General features: G+C 39.4%; 1 protein-coding gene across 2 annotated transcripts in view; it reads left to right on the forward strand.

Moving 5' to 3' along the window:
- sorcs3 (sortilin related VPS10 domain containing receptor 3) overlaps positions 1 to 23,045 on the forward strand; it is a 244,175-nt gene that overhangs the window by 77,121 nt on the left and 144,009 nt on the right. For both annotated transcript variants that reach the window (XM_044190684.1, XM_044190685.1), the window contains exon 2: positions 22,900 to 22,967. In XM_044190684.1, the coding sequence (XP_044046619.1) occupies positions 22,900 to 22,967 (68 nt within the window). The remainder of the gene's footprint in view (positions 1 to 22,899; positions 22,968 to 23,045) is intronic.

Genomic DNA, 23,045 nt, shown 5'->3' on the forward strand with positions numbered 1-23,045 from the left:
ATCGAGTCTCTTAATGAGACCTAATGGTCCTAATTCTCTGCATCAATGGAAAATCCTTTATTTTCTTTCTGCATTCAAGGCAACAAAGCAGATTATGCTCCCACAACAACAAGAGGTGCAGAGTGATTTTTGAGCTTTTCACGCTGAGAACAAAGAAAGCTCCTCAGCTTCGAGGACTGTGCAGTTTACTGATTGTCACCCACATGAAAAGGATACACCATTTAACATTTAAAGAATATGCTAACCAAAATCAAATGTCCTTTCAGCTGGGATTTTATTTTTCCAAGACAAAGGATTGATATTGACCAGAAGAAAATAGCTCGTATCATATTGCTATTTTGCTTAAAATAATAGAATTCTTTAAAATTTTATTACAATATTACAAAATGAATTTTGCTGTCAATTACTCTTAATGTTTTTTTTTCTGGTGGGCACTAAAAACTATCTGGTGCTCATCAGAAACTTGTAGAAAAAAGATTTTGCTCATGTCCCTTTAGGGGTTCTGTGGTTTACCCATTTTTGGCAAATACAATATGTATATTGTCTAGTTTTGACCACAGTTACATTTATTACAGTGTTGGAAATATGTTTTACTTTATTGCCATGAGTTTGATATGAAGATCGATACCACTCCCATGTCTGTGCCTTAACAAAGTAGCTAGAACTGGGAGTAAAATAGCTTAGCTTAACTTAAAGACTGGGAGCAGAATGAAACAGCTTCCCTGGCTTTCTCCAGTGGTGACTCCAGGAAGTCACTGCGCCTGGCCGCTGGTAACCAAGATGATGAGATGGTCAGGTTAGCTGTTTCCCCCTGCTGCTCCCAGTGCTCTAGCTCCAACATGAATGCACAGACATGAGAGTGGGATCCATCTTATCATCAAACTCTCAGCAAGAAAGCAAATATGTGTGTATTTCCCAAAATGTTGTCTTTAAGGTACATGCAAGTATATCTGGTGCGCACAAAAAAATTATCTGTTGCTCAACAGAAGTTATCTGGCACTTACTTAAGAACTTTAAAAACGTTTTTGCTCATATTCGCTTAGGGGCTTCAGAGTTTACCCATTTCAAACAACAGGCCTGTTTTTAGGCATAGGCGGTCGCCCTGTTCGCCACCACCTGAAGGGGCAGCACAGAGGAGTACGTTTTTTTTGTTGTTGTTGTTATTAATCTGTATGCTGCAACATTTTGACTAATTACTTGAATTGTAATTGAATTTATCAAGGTACATGTAAGTGTTAAGTCTGTACTTTAAAAAAAAACCTTTGACTTGATGTTCTCATAAAACATTGTGTGTGCAGGCTACACCAGTTTTATATTACAGCGTGGGATTTTCTTCGTGCGGCTGACTCCTCTTTTCCCTTGTTTTCACTGATAAGCAACTCATGTTGTTGTTATTCTTACAAAACTTCATTATAGATTGTGATCAATTTTCATCTTTTGGGCACATTCTACATCACACGAACACAGCGATCTGGGCGCTTGCAATCCATTTTGATAAGTTTGCTCTTTTTTATCAGCAGCATTCGGAGACAGAATGAAATGGGCATAGTCTCATCTTCTCTCTGCTTCTATGCTCAATTGAATAACTTAGTGAAAAGTGTGATGGTCAAAATTAGAGCATGAACCAATCCAATCAGGCTTTTATCTCTTTTTCTCCAAGGCTACTGTATGACCTTTTCTCCCTCTAATTGGTTTATGGAAAGTCTCTCACAGCTGCAATGAAGCTTGAATAGATAAGTTAAGGCTATTTCAAATGTCTTTTTTATTCCCATGTGAAGCCTGAGCTTGTAGCAGTCATTCAAGCAATGTCATGCATGATTTTAAAAAAAAAAGTTATTTTTCATATACTGTGAAAAAAGTGTAGTCCTTTAAAGTTCATTGTGGCTAATTGATTGCTCAGCTTACAAAATCAGAATCATATGTCTTTTGGAGAAATTTTGGAGGTTCTTCACAAGACATGATTCTGATTGTTTTTATAATGTGGTTTTGTGTAGAGCTAAATAGTTTTATAGATCTCAAGTCGTTTTAAGAGGTCAAAATGTTCTTTTTGGCAAGGCCAGATTACTGATCAGGTAATCAATGCAGTGTTAATTTCGTCACCTATTTTTTGCTTTCGTCTTAGTCTGCTTATTAGTTTTAGTCACATTTTAGTCATTTTTATCCTTAATAGTTTTAGTCTAGTTTTAGTAGACAACAACTCAAAACTTTTAGTCCATTTTTAGTCTCTGAAAAGTCATTACATTTTAGTCAACTTTTAGTCAAAATGTTTTCTCTCTTTAAACTAATTGAGTTAGGCTAATACAGGTATCGGAAATTGGAATCAAGGTGACAGTATGTGTTTCTTTTTAATCATGCCAGACAGTTTGATCAGGCTTTTGTGTAGGTTGTAATATTACTATTAAAATCACACTAGTGCTGAAACAATTAGTTGATTAATACCCGGCCTTAGAGCTAATAAATCCTACACAAAGATCTTCCAAATAAATTGCTGTGTAATCTTAGAAACAACCGTTTGACTAGATAGTAATTGCAATGCATGTTCAGGGCTGCCATTAAACTTTTTCTGGTAAGGAAGTAAGTGAAAACCGATCGAGCATAATTACAAGTTGTTTGTCCAACCCAGCCAACGTTAGCCTGGAAGCCAGGCTCATTCAAGCATTTGCTTCCACAAACTGTAACTGTAACATTGACTTAATGTTAGCAAATTTATATGCTTAGTTAACTTTAGGACATAAATAGCAGGGTGCTGCACCTTCAAGTGTCTCTTTAGGTTGGTTGTATTCTTCCCACCCAATTTGTAGCCACAGGGCGTCTCTCCGTCTCTTACTACAGTGCATTGTGTTTTCCTTTCTGCCGAATTATAAATAAAGTGTGTCCATAGATCTATTCTTTCTTTGCACTGTTGTTGTCATTAATCCGCTGCCGGTTTGGGACAGCATCTGCACACGCCACATCAGTCTGCACATGTCAATCAATGACAGGGATGCATTGTTTATATTTTGACAGACAGACTAAATGCACAATTGGGGGGAAAAATCATGCATTTTTTTGAACGTCTGATATCCCACCACTAACATTTTAGTCCCGTCTCGTCAACGAAAACAAAACATCCATTTCGTCATAGTTTTTATTATAAAAGATCTATTTTTAACTCGTCAGCGCCTCGTCTTAGTCATGGAAAAAAGGTAGTTGCGTTTTTCGTCATAGTTTTTGTTAACGAAATTGACACTGAATCAATGATCTCTTTGTGCTTAGTAATAATATGAACAATAATAACAATAATCTTGAGGAAATTCATTTTTGCACTCCATTGTTATTTTTCAACTGTGCTTTACACCCAAGGGCCAGGCATGACCATAGAGCACCCCGGGGTCTTATACCATGTTACTCCTGAAGATATTTACTGTAGAAATATCGGAGCTCTGCTAGGCTGGGATTTGTCATCATGAAATGCAATGCCACAGAGATCTATACTGTACTGCATTGTTATTGTGATCAACCTATATCGTGATGAGGCTTCTCATGTAGCTAGATGGCTAAAGTATAACATGTAATTGTTAGGAGACAAAAAGGTTAAGTTAGCTACATGGGCTAACCAGGGCTAACTGCCTTTATCAAATCAGTTTTGCAAGACAGCCTTTATTTTTAAATTGCACTGGACTTTTATACCATTGCGGACAAAGCGCTTTACAATTTGCTTCTCATTCTCACGCACACAACCAATGACGGCCAATTGGGAGCAATTTGGGGTTCAATATCTTACTCAAGGACACTTCACCATGTGGACAGGAGCCGACAGGGATCAAACACCAGCCCTGCGCCATGGGGGCCGACCTGCTCTACCTCCTGACCAGAGGCAGTGTTGCCAACTCTTTTCCGATGAAAGTAGCTAGCACTAGCTCCAAAAGTTGCTAAAAGTCGCCAGATGACGTCATACGCAAATGTGCATATCGATGATGTCATCACGCGTACATTTGCATAAAGCTTAGTGGCTGTGTCAGTTGCAGTGTGGGAGAGACCTCCTCAAGCCATGTGAAAGATAGATAGAGAAGTCTTTAGCAAAATAATCACAAACTTATTACAGGGGCATCGTTTATTTGAAGTAAAAATATTTACAAAGGGAGGGAAAGGATCAAACAAACTATTTAAATATTTACAAGATCAAACAGTCTATTTACATATTTACAAGCTATAGGAACATCCTAATCCAGAGATCCAGAGAAAAAGAGTGACCCCAGCGCTGTTGGCAGAAGAACCAATGCAGCATGCATGGGAATGAGCTACAATTTAATATATATTCCTCACCTTTTCCCTGACGGTCTGAATAAGGCGCCAAATTTGTCTCTAGTCGCTTTTTAGAAATAAAGAGGGTCTGAAAAGTCACTAAAAATAGCGAGAAAGTCACCAAGTTGGCAACACCGACCAGAGGTTTTCAAACTGTGAGGCGCGAAGGGAGAGATGTGGGATAAAGATGCTGTTTGATGTGAAAAGGACAGGTGCATGCAGGTGTTTTAAAAACAACAAGAAGTTAGTTATTGTAGTTTGGCCCTTGATTTGGCCAGCTTATTCACATAAAGCTCCAGCAGCAGCAGTGGGTGTGACATGCAGCTGATGGAGGCAAGTAAGATACTTTATTAGCGCCTGATTGCCACGTTTTGTGTCAAAAATCGTACTCCTTCTTGAGCTGATAACTCAAATCTTACCACACATACATGTTACACAATATTTTTTCAGATTCAATGAGAAACAGCCACTACAATACATTTTTAAGGGTAAAGGGTGCGACCAACTAAAGGGAAAAGCAGGGTGAGCAGATTAAAGTAGTTTGTGAGTAAACAGTAAAATAAGGTGGAGAATTAAGTAATTCTAATTAAAATGGTAATATAAGAAATAACATACTAGAAATAGGGCAATGTATTAATGTATTCTTTCAAATATTATATATAATATTTTCAATAGATAAATATAAAGGTTTTGTATTTCTTTCTATTTATTATTGCAGTTTTGCACAATAAATGTTCAATACTATGTGAAATATGTCCAGCATTCTGTGCAGACACTGGTGACCAATAACATCTCCTTAAAAACCCGTCATTGCATAATCGTGTTTATTTGAGAATTCAGAGGTGTCATTATAAGTAACAGTACATCCTGTAGCGAATCATCCCTGCAGTATGAGCAAACCTTTAACTTCTCTTGCAGGGTTTTGTTTGGAGACTTCACTCAGGAGTCTGAGCTGACTCTCAGAAATGACTCACTTAAAATGCCTTGGCTGAGAGGACGCTGGTCTCTAGGCATGTCAAAATGAATCACGCCATGCAACACATGGCACCAACTGTTTTGTTTGCTGGGCTACTGTTGTTGGCACAAAGTGATGCACACTACCCATGACCCACGATGGCACCGGATGATGAGTTGAGACACGCAGGCTTTCTGGAGCTCCAGTCCTGAGCGTGTCGGCGGAACCGGAGAGCACTGCTGTCTCTCTGGAACTTCACTGCAGTGACAGTTTGTGCTTTCTATGGAACTATGCAGTTTGATGGGCCAATTTCACAGAAATGGACTGAGCTTTTTCCTAGAGTAAATCTTTGGATCGTCTCAGCCTTAAGATGCTTTTAGGAAATGGGCCTTTGGTCTGCAACCACACTCTGAAGACCTACCTTGCCAGGACCACTCACAAAGAAAGTGAGAATATCAGTCATATATACATTTGTGGAAAGTGAATGCTGTTAAGTTTTTCTAATTTGTTACAGTAGCTGCTTTTGAAATAGGCTCAGAACACGATTAAAGAAGGCATGAGACTGGAGGCATCATTCTATGTTTTTTTTTCATTGGCCAAAAACCTGTACAAAAGCAAAGGCTGTGTCTGCCTAACACTGTAAAGGACAAAGGATGGGTCAACTTTGCAGCTATTTGTAACTACAATACATTGGTTACTGGCTAAATGATGGACAAACATGTACTGAAACATGTTTATAAAGACCGTTGTAAATGCTGAGTGTCTGTTGCAGAGCAGAGGATCTGCAGGGAGCAGGACGACCACAGCATCAACTACAGAAGACATGTGAGGGAAAAGAGGGATTTTAATTAAACAGCTCAGATCATACATCACTAAGCTGCTGGAGCATCTACACAGAAACATGATTTTGATTCACAGTGTGCACTTACCTGGGCTGAGGACGGTCAACTTTACAGTGATAGTCTAATTTCTACAATCTGACTGTTTTATTTCAATCTGTGCAGCGGCTGCATCTGCAAGTGTTTAAGTTATGAAGCACAGACGCACTGCATAACACGGCTAACGTTAGCTACATATGCTAGCAGATTTTAACTTTTTGCCTCTCAAGCTATATGCTTTATACTTACTTAAACATAGTCTTTCTCATGAGTCGACGCCTCTGCCAAATGTGCTTTTAGAGGGAAAAACCGACCAGACAACAACGGCGTCTGTGTGAGGCCATGACCGGATGTAATCCTTGAATGCAGACGTGATGGTAGGCGAGACAAGCAGCCCCCCGCCAGCCAATCAGAAGAATGTTGAGTCCCCGTCTCCAAAGTCTCAAAAGTCAACTTCCCGAGCAAACAAATGCTGAGCAGTTGCGAGCGCGTAGGGAGGGTCGAGCGAGCTCTCGTCCACTCGCGGATACTGTTCTGTACGCTCGTATCACGTGCACGCTCCTGGTTTTTACGTACACGGGGTTTGAGACTAATTAAACGCCACAATAGTAACTTTCACCAGTGCTCATTTTAGAAAGGCCACGGCGAGAAGACGTGTTCTTTATTTAGATGATCAAACAAACAATGGATCATATCTGTTTGTTTCTGGCTTCCAGCATTAGCTAGTGAGCGAGATTATGAATACTTATGAGTGCTTATAACTATGATTATACATTGCTGTAAGCACAGTATATCACATTATAAGTATGTTTATAATGCATTATAGACATGGGCTATATAGAAAGTGTAAAACATAATCATTAAACAGAACACTTGTGATTTAAAAGGGATCTGTACAAGCTGCCAGTTCATGTTTTTCATCCTTAACTCATTGATTTAGCTATTACAGGTCATCATATCATGTGTCAGTTTTCCATTAGTTATAGAAACGCCCTTTACTTGTACATGTTTTTCAACCAGATGTTTATTTAGGGCTTTATCTAATCTCTGACTTCTTTTGAAATGTGATCTTGAATGTAAAAGGGGTGGTCTGTCGGTAGGTCGGTCGGTGCACCACTTTGGTCTGGACGGATATATCTCAACAACTATTCGACTGGCATGAAATTTGGTACAGATATCCATGGTGGCCAGAGGGTGAAGCCTAATGACTTTGGTGATCCCCTGACTTTCCCTCCAGCACCATCATGAGGTTGACATTTGTGGTTTTCATTTATCTCAACAACATTGGTTGTAATGCCAAGAAATTTGGTACTGACGTGTAATAGTTTTAATATCTTCACTGCGTTACGCCAAAGTACAGCCTCACAGAGCTGCTATGATGGCTGTAGATGCTTTGTCTTGTTGTTCTGTGAATACAGAAAGCAGAGAAAGTGTGATTTATGAGAAATACTGAAAATAAAAAGAGTATGTGACGAAGCAAAGACAAGCAAACAGTTTGCTTTTATCTGTCCCATGATTACAAAGTTTCTTCACTATTAAAAAAAACTGTCTGGCTTCAAATGATTCCCCAAACACGGTCGATCAGACAGGTGGAAGGCATAACGGTAATGGATGGTGCGCAGGGGTGGCATCAGCACCACACTCCAGTGTCTGCTAACCCAGCATTGTCACAGCAGATGTCAGTGTAAGCAGCCCCTGAGCCATCAGCAAGCTGGCTTGTGTCGAGCCGAGCCGATGGATCAAGTGCTTGATGGATAACATAATGTCCCTGAAAGGACAACATATTGCAATTTTAATTATGCCCAATTCACTTCTGATGCTTTTAGTGTGTCTCCGATGTCCTGCTAGGTACACCTGCCTTAGCGACTGAGCAGTTCTAGTATAGAACCCCCCCATCCCCTGCCCTTTTCACCCCTCTTACCCCATCAGTATGTACCATCTAGGGACAGGAGACGGTGTCAGAGCTAGTGAAAAACATAACACTTTAGGACAGAGCCTGGTGTTAATCAGCTGTCCTGCTGCCTCCATATCGTGTCACCTCTAAGAAGATTCACAATGACACGCGAGTACGCCCGCAGTTAAAGCGCTCTGCTTCACTACTCCTCACTTCTCCTCTGCTCCTGCTGACACCAGAGTGGGAAAAATTACCAGAGCTCAGAGAGAGATTGTGAAAAAAAGAAATAATGTGAAAATGAAAATGACAGACTCCAACTAATTCCTGTCGCTCGTTTGCTGAATAAAGGGCAATATGTCCCTCTAATCAGAAATGATCTGCCTGTGGTAACGGGGGAAAAAGCATATTCAGACTTGCTGAGGTGGAAGATGACTCTGATTAGATTAATAGTAGTTTGTGCTCGAGGATGTGTTTAGACCTTCAGCTGTCATGGTATAGTTCACACTTTTTGAGAATCAAAGCTAGCAGTCTTCTTTGTGATAATAGTATACATTGTGTCTTTCTGTCTTAAAAAACACCTTCAATGAGAGAGGTAGAAATTTCGCAATAACCATAACAGCTGTGAATGGTGACACCTCCCTCCCTGACTCTCCCTGGGCTGACACAAGCTAGTCTCTCATGTCTCCTTCCACTTGCAAATTAGCTTTTCACACTAATTTGAAAAAACTGACAATTTTCTTGCCAAAAAATACAGAATACATTAATATAGAAAACTTCTCGCTTGCACATTTCAGTCTGTCACTGGTGAGCCATAGACCATTAGCCCACTAGGTTCCCTCTGGCAAGAAGTGCATAATGCATCTGTCAGTTAAAATCATCTCACTTTCATTTGTTTTGGCATTTTTGCCAGAACTTTAAAATGACAAATTACATAATTACAAATATCCACCTAATACTTTCAAACACCCGCTGCAGAATTTCAAGGATAATCATACATTTCATAAGAATTTAGAAATTTAGCAGAGACAAGTTTTTTCGCTGAACTCTGAAAAAAAAAGATATTTAGAAATCAAACTTATTATCCTTTCTTTTCCTGTAAAGCAGCGTCAGTTTTACAAATCAGCTCATCATATGGGGAGTACTATACTGTGAAAACAGTTGTATAATGTGTTTTGTGGCTCTGGAAGAGCTTTCTAAAGTCTGAAAAAAAACCTTGGTGATGTCATCAGGGTTATCTCAGCTCAGGCTTGAGAAAAGGAAGCCTATGTTACATAGCTGGGGTGCGGAGTTTAGAGAAGTGGGTTTTTACAAGGCAGGGAGGGTCTAATAAAGGGGAGAATCTTGAGGGGCCACGATTACCTGCAAGGCGAGGGTCACATGAACGGGGTAACCAGCTAGCACTGTGAAGGACTACAATGTCATATTTTGGAGAGTGTCTTGCTTACAAGTCTTTATTTAGTTTGTTTCTCTGATAACCTTCCTTTTTACATTTTTGCATTGATCACATTCAAATGTACTGCTCTGTTAAAACTGAATAATCATAATAAGAAAAATTTATTTTTGATCTATAATCATTTTGCAATTTCTCTCGCAAAGGTCCCAACCCCCCCCCCCCAAAATTCCAGATTCCCAGCCGAGGACCTTTGTTGCATGTTGTGCCCCTCTCTCTCCCCATGTTTCCTGTGTCTCTCTACACTGTTGAGCAAAAAGCCAAAAATAATAATTTTTAAAAAGTTATTATTTTGTTGCCATTTCTCGTCTGTTTTGGTTTTAGTCTTGAATCCCTTTGCATTTAGTTTTGACGCACATTTGATTACATCTGGTTTTGGATTTAACCTGTACAATATGATGTTTTTATGTACTGAATTATCACGACACAATCAAATCTGCTCAATATGCAGAAACATGAAGCGAATGAGGTTATACAAAGACAAAAAGTTGTCGTACAAAGTATACTGTATGCACACAGGTCCACAAGTTCTCGACTAGCCAGGGGACACACAAACAGGGATGTATGTATATATTCAGTTCAATTCAATTTTATTTATATAGCGCCAATTCATAAAAGAAGTTCTCTCAGGACACTTTCTATAGTGCAGGCCTAGACTGTACTCTTTGTAATACTATTTACAGAGATCCAACAATTCCCACCAAGAGCAAGCACTTGGTGACAGTGGCAAGGAAAAACTTCCTTTAAGAGGCAGAAACCTCGAGCAGAACTAGGCTCTGGATGGGCTCGACCAGTTGGGTTGAGAGAGAGAGAGAGAGAGAGCAGGAGGAAAGAGAACATACAGTAGCACAATGCAAGTTCCACACAGATGGTAATGGTAGTAATAATAATAATAATAATGATAGCAATAACAATAATAATAATAAGACTAATAATAATAGGTGTTGCAGCGTGTGTTGAGCAGGTACATGGGGGCAGTAAGTGGCTTGCAATCATAGATCCAGAGGCAGAAATGCCTGTTGAGCATCTCAGAAGGAAAGAGGAGAGAGACGAGAAAGCACAAAACTAGGGGAGAGAGACGATGTTGAGTTAGTAACATTAATGGGATAAGAATGCATATCCCGGCAGTCTAGGCCTATAGAAACATAACTAAGGGACGGTTCAGGGCTCACCTGAGTTAGCCCTAACTATAAGCTTTATCAAAGAGTCTTGAGCTTACTCTTAAATGTGGAGAGGGCGTCTGCCTCCCGAACACAAACTGGTTCCACAGGAGAGGAGCTTGATAGCTGAAGGCTATCAAGTGGTGGGTGCTCAATTTCTTTTTAACTTTCCTCTCAGATAAAATAGGGCTTTGTGATTTGTTATGACAGTTTCTTTTCAAACTTAGCTTCTTGAATCGTTAGACTTTTTCGTGTAGTAGAACATTTTGTAGCATTCAATAAACAATACTGTACATATTTACAGGCTGTATTGAACAGCATCTTATTGAGCATCATTCTGGGCTCTTTCTGTGCCACAGTCCATTTTTCAACATGATGTATCAGTTACAACAGCTAATACACAACAGCTACTGCCCCGTTTTCTAATTAGTGAACATGCAGGGCTACAGTCTTATAAAAATAGTTCCCTCAGAGAAATGGAAATTCTTTGAACATCTCCCAGATTGTCACTGTGGCCACTGAATTAACCCGCCATGTATTTAATAAGATGTGAAAACTCACAAAGAGTACTGGACTGCTTTGCTACTCTTTTGTTGTCAAAGATATATTATCATAGTTTCTAATTCTTTCTTTTCTATAATAAGTGTTAGCTCGTGAGATTGTGGGATGTCTTTTTTGTTTCACTGTGATGTCGGGCTTGTTTGTGTCTGTGTGTCAATGAAATTCCACCACTTCCATTTTTCTCTCTGTCTCTGCGTTATATACTGTGATGGGGCAAAGTCAGGGAGTCGACACAGTCTTTGTTTTTATTGTAACCTTGCTTGCACTGTGATAAACTCTAACCCCCAGTGCCAGCCAGATAGTGTTTGCTTCGCTCGACTTCCTCAAGAGCTGGCCTGAGAGACAGATGCACCATGGGAAAGAAAAAATGGACAAATACGAGAGCTTAGTGGCTGATGTCCTGCATGCTCTTGAAATGCCTAAAATAGCCCATGCAAATGGAGACTATTAATAATAACGTTGAGGTCCAAAGACTTGGAAGAGAAACATTTTTTTCCTTTGTTTGTTTAAGACAATGTAGATTTCCTTTTGAGTCTGCAAATCTTTTTAGAGTTAGTTAAGCCTAATTAGGTGTTAGAATGAGGCTGACATCTTACCTTACACTGTGGAACTGGCTTCATGCAGGAAACATTCTGGGTGTACTCCAAAGAGGATGAAACAAATGCCAAGAAGTACTTGAAAATATAGATTCAAATCTGAAGGACTGTCATTGCTTTTTTTTTTTTTAGATGAATTATACATTTGCCTACTGCTATCATTCCAAATGGCAGCAAATGTTACACCCAGCAGCTCAGTATCATGCTTTGTACTTAGGCAGCCTGCTCATGGCAGTGCAGCAAAAAGTAGTGTACATGTAAGTAAAAGAAATCACTTTCTAATTTCCTTAGGTACGTTTCAGCATTTTCATATCACCTGTGCCAGAATATCCTTGCTTTTGACAAATTATAAATCCCGTATGAAAAAGATAGCAGCGGGTTTCTCTAGACTTTTAGAAACTGTGGATCCAAAATGGCTGGAGCTCTGCGAGCATTTGCAGCTGCTTTACAGACAGCGGTTGTTATGGCAACATTTCTATCTCAATTCTTTGAAGCTGAGGTAGGATACAGTGTGCTTGTGTGAAATAGAAGCACCTAAAACTTTTTTTTTGGGAGGGAATACACGGCATAATGTGACACGTTTATCTCAGTGTGCTGGAAAGGTTATTCCTCCAGTCTAGAAGTCCAACTGAGGTGATAAAGCAGATAGGCTCACAATCTCAGTCCTGCCATGCAGGCCACTTCATTGGTTTATCAATTGACCTTTCCCTCACCTTGTAGCACCATATTGATCATCCAGCTCTTTTTTGAATGCCATGTCACCTGCTCAAGCAGAAACTTATGTTGTACCAGTCAATGATAAAGCAATCCAATGAAGAGCTTTTGCTCCAAAATGATATCTGTCACTTGAAAAGGTAAACTTAAGTTACTTGAATGAAAAAGTTTTGCTATTTTAAAGTCTAAGTCTAAGTCTAAGTGAAAAAAATAATAATTTTATGATTCAATCTCTAATCTCTTTAAAGTCCTCCAGTCAAAGCTTCACTGTGCAGAATGCGTCTATTACAGCCTGTGTTGTCTAATTAAGCTATCGTAGGCACATGTTGGCAGCATTAAATGTGGTGTCTTATATACCATAATTTGGTGGTAAGGGTAGAATATCCTAACTGTAGCATATTTTGGATCTGATATGGCATTGTATTTGATTTAATTAGACTATGATCTTGTAAAATGGTGTTTTATTGTGTATTAGGATCTCCTCATTGGTTTGTAATTAGAGAATAATTTGGTATAATGGTGTCTAAGTGTAATATATTTTGGGTCTAATACGGAATTATATGAGGTTTCTAATTACAGCATAATATAGGTGTATGGTGTCTAATTAGGGTATAACTGTGTTTGTTTACTGTCTAATAAAGAATATATTATTTTTAGTTTCAGTCTAATTTGATACAAAGTACATCTTATTATGTCTTATTAGTGTACCGTAAAATAAAGAGCAACTATTCCATTTTCTTTTGAGTGGAAAAACATATCAGACATGAATACTACTAAAAAGAATACAGGGATGGATATTAAAGCTGCATTAACTGATTTTCTGACCACTTGGGGGCAGCAGAACAAGTAACATTGACATATTATCACCTCAAAAAGTTGTTAGGGCAAACGTGTTAGCAAAAAATTGTCTTTTACACCCATCCATTTACATTAGCAACAGCCCCCTCCTGTGGCTGGAAAGGAGGTTGATGAGAGTGGAGTTTGTGGGCCAGAAAACCAAAACAATAGACCGAAATAGAGTAGAAGACTCAGTAGAACTGGGGTGAACTGCAGAGTTTGGTTATATTTCTCTGTGAGTTTGTCACTAAGTGTGACCACTTTCACACACTTTTCACATAGTCATTTGATTCTTTGTTAATTTAAAAAAATGTTGATTTGTGCAGCTATAAAGATTTGATTTTGCACTTAGATGCCCACTCACATACAGAGTAACGAGTACAACACAGCAAACTAATATTCTAAAATTGCAGACAAAACAGAAATAGTTGTTTTTCAAATGAATTGTTAATATAGGCCTACTTATTAAATATGACTGTACATCTTTGTTAAGAATTACATCAAAGGTTGAAGGGCAGTCAATCTGGGGTGACGGCACACTTCCTGGATTTAAAGGTGGACCCTTACAATTCAGTATTGCACTTTTTATATTCTATATCTTGTCTTAATGCCTTTATGTCTTATGTAAAGCATTTGAATTGTCTTGTTGAAAGATGCTATACAAATTAATTTGCTTTGCCTTTCATAAAGTTTAGTGACAGATTTAAAAAGAAAATGAAAAAAGAATGGTCAAAGATGGTGCAGAAGAGGCTGTAACATCCTGACTTTGAGTTTCTAAAATGGGTCATGTTTCAGAAACCCTGGCTCCTGCACTTTCCATATCATCATCAGGGGTTATTTTCTTAGACTTAAAATATTACTACAGAGCCACAGAAGATATATTATTACCCCTTATGACAAAGAAAGGTGGAGGGTCCCTTTAAGTAGCACACTAACTTCATTCCTCATTGTAATTCAACAACCACTGCATTTAAAAAATAATTTTAATTAGGGATTCTGTCAGTATACAACACAAAGTCTATGCCTGTCGACTTTAATAGGCCAAAACAGACAGAGATGGTGGAAGAAAGGAGAAGGAAACAAAACAAGGCAGACAAGTAAAAGTAGAAGGAAGGCAGCGAGTAGCATTAGGAAGAGATATCTAGAGGAAAAAGGACAGAGTGAAGGTGAGGAGTTGGGGGGGGGGGTCAGAGAATAAAGATAAGAGGTAGGCAAGAAGACTAAGAAAAACTAAGGGAGACCAGTACAAGGAGAATAGGAAAAAGAAGAGCCCAGATAAACAGAGATAAAGTGGCTTTAGTTGGGAGGAATACTCAGAGTTGGTAAGGTAATGGTGGGGTGGGGTGAAATGTTGCTGGCAAGAAAAAAGTAACAAAGGAAAAACAGACACGTGACGGATGCAATAAATGAGAGAGGACTTCACTCCAGGGAGGGATACGAAAAAGGATGGAAATAAAGGAAGGGAGGAAGTGATTCAGATACAGAGAGATGAAGACAGAAAGCGTGAGAGGGAGTGTGTAGAAGCAGAGTGAGAGAACAGAAAACAGAAAGAGACAGAGGGAGCTGCAAGGAAGCAGAGTGAGTGATGTCCAGAAGAGGCACAGTACTGCAGTCTTCTCCCTGGTGTGGCCTTGATGGGACTATAATAAGCCAACAGCTACAGCATTCCTTTGTGGACTGCATTTACACACGCAAACACAACTCATTTCACATCTTACTTCACTTCCTTTCATCCACTGATAGTCTTCAACTCGGAAGTGTTACATGTATTTAATTTGTGCATAATACTTTGTGCTTTAGCCGGAACCTTGGGTTTTTTTCTTTCTTTGCTGTGAGCGATGGTTGTTAAGAAGCAGTCATATCTGTTCAAGGCTAAAAGAGATAATTTCTCTTTGTAGCTTGTGTTTATATGTGTATAATGATGTACAGCACATGCACATATGTTGCTTTTGCTTGACATACCCTTACCCTTAACTGCACAGCATGATAGAAACATATAGCAGAGAGGCATTTCAACAACGTCTGTCACAGTCAGAGACTAATGCAATGCGCCTAGCTCCAGTTCTCCAAGTGCAATCCTTTTCTTCAGCTCAAAATCCCCATACTATTTAAGGCTGACATGGTTGACATTATAGTATCTGTGGGATACCATGAGCCATACAGGTGGCTCAAGGCATTCTCTCCACGATGCACAAACTGTGGAACGTGCCTGACGGTTACACAGACTCGAATAGTTTTCTCACTGATTCTCACTGTTGAAGCACAAGAGTATGGTAATTAAAATAAAGGATTGTAAAATAGAAAGAATCATCCAGCGGTTCGTGAGTATATACCCTTTCTTTCTCTCTTTCTTTTCAGAAATCAGGAACAATGTCAGTTCTTCCCTGATAAAAATTATTAAAATTTATTTCATCATAATCCTACATGTCTTGTTCAATAATAATAATAATAATAATAATATCTTTATTTATACAGCACAAACAAAGTTACAAAGTGCTTCACATAGCAAGCAAAGAACACATAAAACATAACATAAAAACAAATAAAGGCACTCCTGTAAAGAACTCAGCATACTCAGGTCAGTTGGCTTAACGGGGAAACTGTGTTTCGTCAGCATAACAGTGAAAGGAAACACGATATCTACAAATTACTGTATATTACCTAGTGGGAGCATATAAAGAGAGAATAAAATTGGTCCCAAAACTGACCCTTGAGGTACCCCATACATGACAGTAGCAAATGACGACCTATTGTTGTTAATAGACACAGAAAAGATAAGATTTGATTCAACTCAGTACATTGCCAAATATGTCCAAATATTTCCTCAATCTGTCTAATAAAATGCCTTGATGGATCATGTCAAAAGCAGCACTCAAATCAAGCAGAACGCGAATGGAACACATGCAGCATCATTAGTCATTAAAAGGTCATTAGTGACTTTAATAAGGGCAGTCTCTGTGCTGTGATGCTGATGAAAACCAGATTGGAAGGTTTCAAAGATATTATCTTCCACAAGAGCAAGATGCTTAGCCACAATTTTTCCAAGTATTTTTGATATAAAAGGTACATTTGAAATAGGTCAGTAATTTTCATGAACCACATGGTCAAGCCCAGGCTTTTTTAGGAGTGGTTGAACACTAGCAGTGTTAATTAAAAGCTTTGTTGGTATTACATCCAATGGACAAAAGGACATCTTCATGTGAGCTACTATATTAAAAATTTCGGTAAGGTAAAGTGGCTGAGGGTGTCTTGTTCTAGGGACTAAACATCAGTGAATGTCATACAGGGCAATATATTGGCCCTGATAGACTCCACTTTCTCTGTAAAGTAACTTAAAAAAAATCACATTCAGCATCACATTTAACAGGAACATTTGGATGGATTAACTAGTTGATCAATAGTCTTGAATAAAAACCTGGGACTGTGCTGATTTTCCGATATGAGATTTGAGAAGTAGCATGTTCTTACGTCTTTCACAATTCTGTTATAATTAAGTAGAAGCTCCTTCATAGCCACGTAGTGGACCTGAAGACCGGTATTCTTCCATCTTCGCTCAGCCTTCCTGCACTCTCTTTTACAGCTACGAGTGCTTTCATTTATCCAAGGTTGCAATTTACAGTTAGTTATTAGAAGACTAGATAAAAAGTTAGAGAACTCTGATAAAAAATACACATTTTGATTTTGGGGAAAGGTAGATTAAAACCACAAGGACGGGCTGTGAACCACTGAACTTAAACGTTAGCAACTCAAAGAAGGAAAACTTGTGGGCAGCTGATGGTTACATTTGAATTTTGTTTCAATACACACTCACAAGGCCACTCCCACATCCTCTACTCCTAGGTTGGCTTAAACTACCATAGTCGGGGCGACACAGCTCAGTGCTCACTGCTGTCATTGGGATGTAACCAAGACTCTGTTGAAAACATAAAATCCAAAATTAAGTAATTTAAAACAAAAGTTTTACAGGAAAGAGACCTCACATTAAAAAGTGCCATTCTAAGCTGGTTGACTTTGTTTATGTTCTGAGCTTGTGAGAGAGTCAGAATCTTAACCAGGTTATTAATATTTCTGTGTAGGCTACATGCGCGTTCTGTTTAACAGATCTACCAGTAACAATCACAGGAATGTTATTAGGAATGCGTTAGAGAGAGAGCCGGACTCACCCCGAATTTGCATACTGCACAATAGTGATTGTGTGATGGTCTGTTATTGATGAGGTGAAGAGGTCACTGGGGACGAAGAGGAGCAATCAGTGAATGATGTGTAGTCTAGAGCTGTTGTGGAGCAAGCGGCGGTCAGTGAATGAGGCGAGGCTCTAGTAACTGCATGGAAAATGTTTACAGAAAGTGCTCTTGTGCCATGGAAGCCGGGGTGGATACCATCTCTGCTAAAAATGGAGGCTCGTTCACAAAAACGATTAAAATTGTCGATAAAAGCCATGTGTGAAGAGAGAGCAGTCAACTAAAATGTCCGATGCCCCGACCTAAAGTAAGGGATAGGGCCTGAGATGAAAACGGACTTTCCACAGTTTTTGAGTTTGTTAAAAAGACGGTTAAAATCCTGTTTTAGAACTTCAGACTGCTGCTTGGTGGTATCGTTAGTGCCAATATGGATAATAACATTGTGAACATATGGGTGTGAAATGGGCAGGATCAATCCGCGGCGCTGGTGTGAAGAGCATAATTTTAAAGTCGCATTCATTGATTTTTTTTTTTTTTTTTGGGCCACAAGGGGCAGCACAGAACATCATCTGACATTTTATTACCTTATAAAGATGTATGGCAAACGTGTTAGCAAATAATGTGCTGTTTACACATCCAAATGAGTACATTTTCTGGCCACCTGACAAATGTAAGTCTAATATTCACTCTCCTTTTAGCTCTGTTTTGGTCTCCATCAATTCTTGAGAAAAAATATCTGGCTCTTTAGCTTGTTCGATGTTCGTCTATCTTAACCAACTAGCTAGTTGCATATAGTATATAACCAAAAAACGACACTAGAAAGAAGAGCTGAGGGGATCTACAAAGTTGGGTGATAATTTTCTCCATTGTATAAACAATATTGATTAGTACAGCTTTAATCTTTCAAGACTAATGGTCATCTGCTATTATGTTGTTCTATTACTGAGTGTGTCATTTGCTGTACAGCACAGGTGGACCAACTCTTTGTTCAAAATGGTGAACAGAGCGATCCTTAGAGCCCACGCTGTTTGTTCCTAGCCAGAAAACAAAGGCAACAGATGACAGTTGAGTCCTCTATTGTTGTCCCCCTCTTTATTTCAGCTCACTATTTGTCTATATGTATGATCCATACAATTATTCCAAAACATCTCACTATATTTATTCACTTACTATTAAGTCAATAGCTTCATTTTCCCTCGCTGACATGCCAAATTGCGTGAAAGGATTCAACGTTTTTCAGCCTGGCTCTATCGCCACCAGTTGACAATGTGTCTCATAAACAGCTCTTGCCAATTGACAAAGTAATTGCTCAGCTGTTGACATGCTACTGAGAGGCTTAATCACTTCTAGATAATGATCAGTTCCAGCTGCCATTTTGGTGTCAACTATCCTGACGTTTGTTTGCAGACTACTAAAAGCTTGTTTTCAGTTGTGTGTGAGACTGTCAATACTGGAGTACCATGACATTTTGCAATCAAAGGCACAGAGAGCTCTTTTGTTCAGAACCGAGTGTACAAAGCGGACGTCTTTGAAATTGTTTGAGGTGAAATACAATGTCTGAGAAAGTTGTAGTTGAGAAGATCCATGTGCTGTGGATTTTCTTTGATCAGGTGCTTTGATACCACTAGGGCCTTTGAATAGAGTGAAATGCATTATGAAGGACGATTAATAAACAAAATGATATAAATGCTGCACAGGGGAAACTTTGTTAATCTGATTAATCTCATGCTAACGTTTCTTTTTGTTTCATTGTGTTTCATTGCATTGCAATGTTTGGTTTGGTGAATTGAATAAACTTGAATGTCTCTTTATGTTAATTCACAACATAATTCAAACCACACCAAACATGGCTGTCAATACCATGTTAGCTTTTGCATTTTTAATGATTACTCCATTTAGCATGAATTAACACATTCATCCACCATAGAAATCAAAATTGTATTTCACGGCCCTGCTATGCTGCCTGACATCGAAGGTGAAAACTCTTCAGGCCATGATCACAATTCAATTATTGCTCTTCAAAGAGAGGAGTTAAACATTTTTCTCAGAAAAGTCATTAGCACTGTGAACCAATATTCAAAATTGCATTTGGCACTTTGACTTCTGACTCTTCTCAGGGAGACATTTAGTTATGCTAATAATATGTTTTCACCACAGTTGGTTAATTGCTGAGGCAACAAGGCTAATGCAAGTGCACTGTAACTGACATTTTGATTCAATAATTGCAAGTCAACTAGGGATTCAGAAGGGGAGAGTGTACTTCAAATACAGACACCCTGTCAAACTTTTTTTGTGTGCTGCAGTTTTGTCCTTCCATTACACCCGCTGTCTGCTGCACAAAGACCAAGAACATTTGTGAGCAAGTATGTAAATAAACATAAAGACTATCTGCCTGGTGTTCCTTGAAATCCCCACGCCTTTTTCATTCAGGTCTGTGGCTTAATGCATTAAATATTCTTTAAAGAGGGCTTTTAAGGTTGGCTGAAAACATATTTTGGAGACGGATTTTAAGATTTTCTTAAGAAGCATTTGAAGGGACAATAGTAGTTTCTCTGTTTTTCAGCTGGTGTCCTGGTTGTTCAATGGGAATTTCAAATTCAGACTGTCATGTGGGGATGAGACGACTCGTGTCTGTGTGTGTCAACCCCAAGCTGACAAGACCACACATCTCTGACAGCACAAAGCCCATAGGAGCACACACGCACTCTTTCTCTGAGAGCCCCTCATTTCTACAGTGGCACGGCATGCAAATATGTACCCAAATACACACACAAACATACACACATAGATCCAGTATTTCTTTGTGGTGCCACCGCATGGCAAGAATCCATTTTCATCTTATCCAACATTGCCCTCTCCCTGGAACTGCAATCTTGCTTGGCCTGAACCATATGTTCACAGTCTTAGTAGGAGGATCCCTTGGGCAAGGGGCACATCCTCCTACAAGAACTATCCAAGGGTCCCTGGTGAGCGGCTGCTTTTTCAAAGAGGTTGTGAGTATAGTGCGGCTCAGCCAGAGGTGGAAAGGTCCTGGAAGTCTGCGAGCCTCAGAGCTTCATGAGGACATGAGCACTGGGGAGGTTGAGGATGCCAGGACACTGGTTCTTTTCCAATCTGTACAGAGATTCAAATTCTTCTCATCTAGCCCTGATTGCTGATGCCCGTCAGAAGAGTCAAGGCCACACCTCTTGCATCCCCTCCCAGCAGGTGACTCAAGTCAAGCTTGTCAGGTTACTTTAAACAAGCATAAGCTTTTGCGGTAAGGGAAATGCTAACGAAAGACGTGGATGCTAATGACAAAGAGCAGCAATCATTTAGTCAAGGAAGGAAAACAGTACAGCAGAAAAATAGCATCTATTATATAAAAGGATGTCCCCCGCTGAGGTCAGGTCAAGTGTGCGATAAATGCAAAATAATTGTGTGTGCGTACTTTCTTGTGTTTTCACATTTGCTTGACTGATTTTTTCACACACCTCTGACTGCATTCTGTAATCCAGTGGGGAATATCAGTCATGAATGTTACCAGATGGTTAAGTGTAATAAACACTGTTTTTTCCCCCCCAAGTTAAAGGTATTACCTCTCATCTCTCTCGCAACTTTACACTCTCAGCTGTCTCTCTGTGCAACAGAGCTGTGATCCTCCATTCTGGAGTGGAGTATCACAGCCGACCACTGAGTCACGGCAGACTTGGCCTTCATGTCTTGTGATTCGCTCTGAGGACTTGCAGAGTGCTTATCAAAGTGCCCCTCCTGCTGATTATCTCTCTGAAAGAGCAGAGACCAAAGCTGTGAACACAGAGACTGTTGGATCAGGCTTTTCTACAGGGGCGAGGATGGCAGTGTGCTCCATCAAGAGAAAAACTAAGTTTCAAAGTGGCGTACACAGCCTTGCTTACACAGTGCTAATTATGCAAGCACTACCTCCCATAACATGCTAATCTATTACCCCCAGCGCCTTGTAATGTTTTCCTAACTGGTGTTGGGGAGAATTCAATTTACTGTTAATGCAATCAGTTATTTTGTCACAGGCCTTAAGATGTTTGTACTTTTTGTTTGAGATAAAGAAAACAAAGAATTGTTTAAATGAATTGTACTTGATGATTTGTGTTGGTGCTGCATCTGTGTCAGAAAGTTGTTGATTTTTGAGGGCATAAATTGTTGGGTCTTATGGGATTGTAATATATATATATGTGTTTTTTTCCACCACCATACTTTACAAGGGAGATCCTTCCATTCACTTTCCACCGCTTATCCAGGTCCTGATCGCAGTAGCATTCTTCTCCATAGCCACATCCTCCAGCCCTTCCTAGGGGGTCCTGGGCCAATCCCAGGCCAGACAGGATATATAATCCCACGAGCATGTTCTGGGTTTGCCCCAACGTCTCCTCTCAGTTGGATGGAAGGAATATCTTCACAGGGAGGCATCCAGGAGCCATCCTGATCAGATGCTCAACGGGCTTTTTTCAACGCAAAGCTGTGTTTCTACTCCGAGCTCCTTCCAGAGTTCTCAACCCTGTCTTTAAATGAAAAGTTAGATGTTTTGGGAAATACTCTTATTCACCTACTTGGTGAGAGTTAGACAAGAAGTTAAGTGCAAGACTATTTCTTGACTGGGCGCAGTGACTTTTTGTTGGTTGCCTTGCAACCTCAGGGTGACAACAAGACTTTTAAGGAGGTTGCTTTTATATGGATTAAACAAACGAGATATATGATATTAATAAGTAAGATTCTCAGGTGCTGTTAGGTAAAATTTACCTTTGGACAAAGCCAGGCTAGCTGGTAGCTTTTTTTTCTAGTCTTTGTGCTAAGCTAAGTTAAGCTAAGTTGCTGGTTAGTGTACAGAAATGAGAGTGGCATCTTCTCATCTAACTCTTAACAAAAAAAGTGAATAAGCTTATTTCCCAAAATGTCACACTATTGCTTTTAGGCTGAGCCCAGATACCCTGTAAAGAAAACTAATTTTGGCTGCTTGTATCCTTCATCTCATTTTTTCGGTCATTACCCAACGCTCATGACCATAAGTGCAGATTGGAAAAATGAAAGTCGGAAAGTAGGTCAACCAGTATAGAGAGCTTCAGACTCAGCTCCTTTTCTTCGCAACAACACTCTAGTACTGCGTCCACATCTGCTGGTGCGGCACCAACCCACCTGTTGATCTTGTGTTCCACCTTACGTTCACTTGTGAACAAGAACTTGAGATACTTGAACTCCTTCGCTTGGGGACGATCCTGAATTCTGGTATTAGACTAAGATCAAATGGAGAAATTAAACAAGTGTGATTTTCTGTGTGTTTGATGTCAGTCAAGATCCTGCTGCTGCGAATAATTCACTACTTACTTTGACTGCCTTATAGTTAATATGTAATAGTTAAAATTCCCTCTCTTTACAGGTGATCCTGATTCTAACCAAGCTGTACGACTTTCATATTGGCAGCGTCACTGAGAGCACTCTTTGGAGGTGAGTACAATGGAGATTTTTATTCATAAAATATTTACAAGTAGATGTAGATTTGAATCCTGTAATGCTACTCGGAGT

The sequence above is a fragment of the Siniperca chuatsi genome, linkage group LG3, assembly GCF_020085105.1.
Source record: "Siniperca chuatsi isolate FFG_IHB_CAS linkage group LG3, ASM2008510v1, whole genome shotgun sequence".
NCBI classification, from domain to species: domain Eukaryota; kingdom Metazoa; phylum Chordata; class Actinopteri; order Centrarchiformes; family Sinipercidae; genus Siniperca; species Siniperca chuatsi.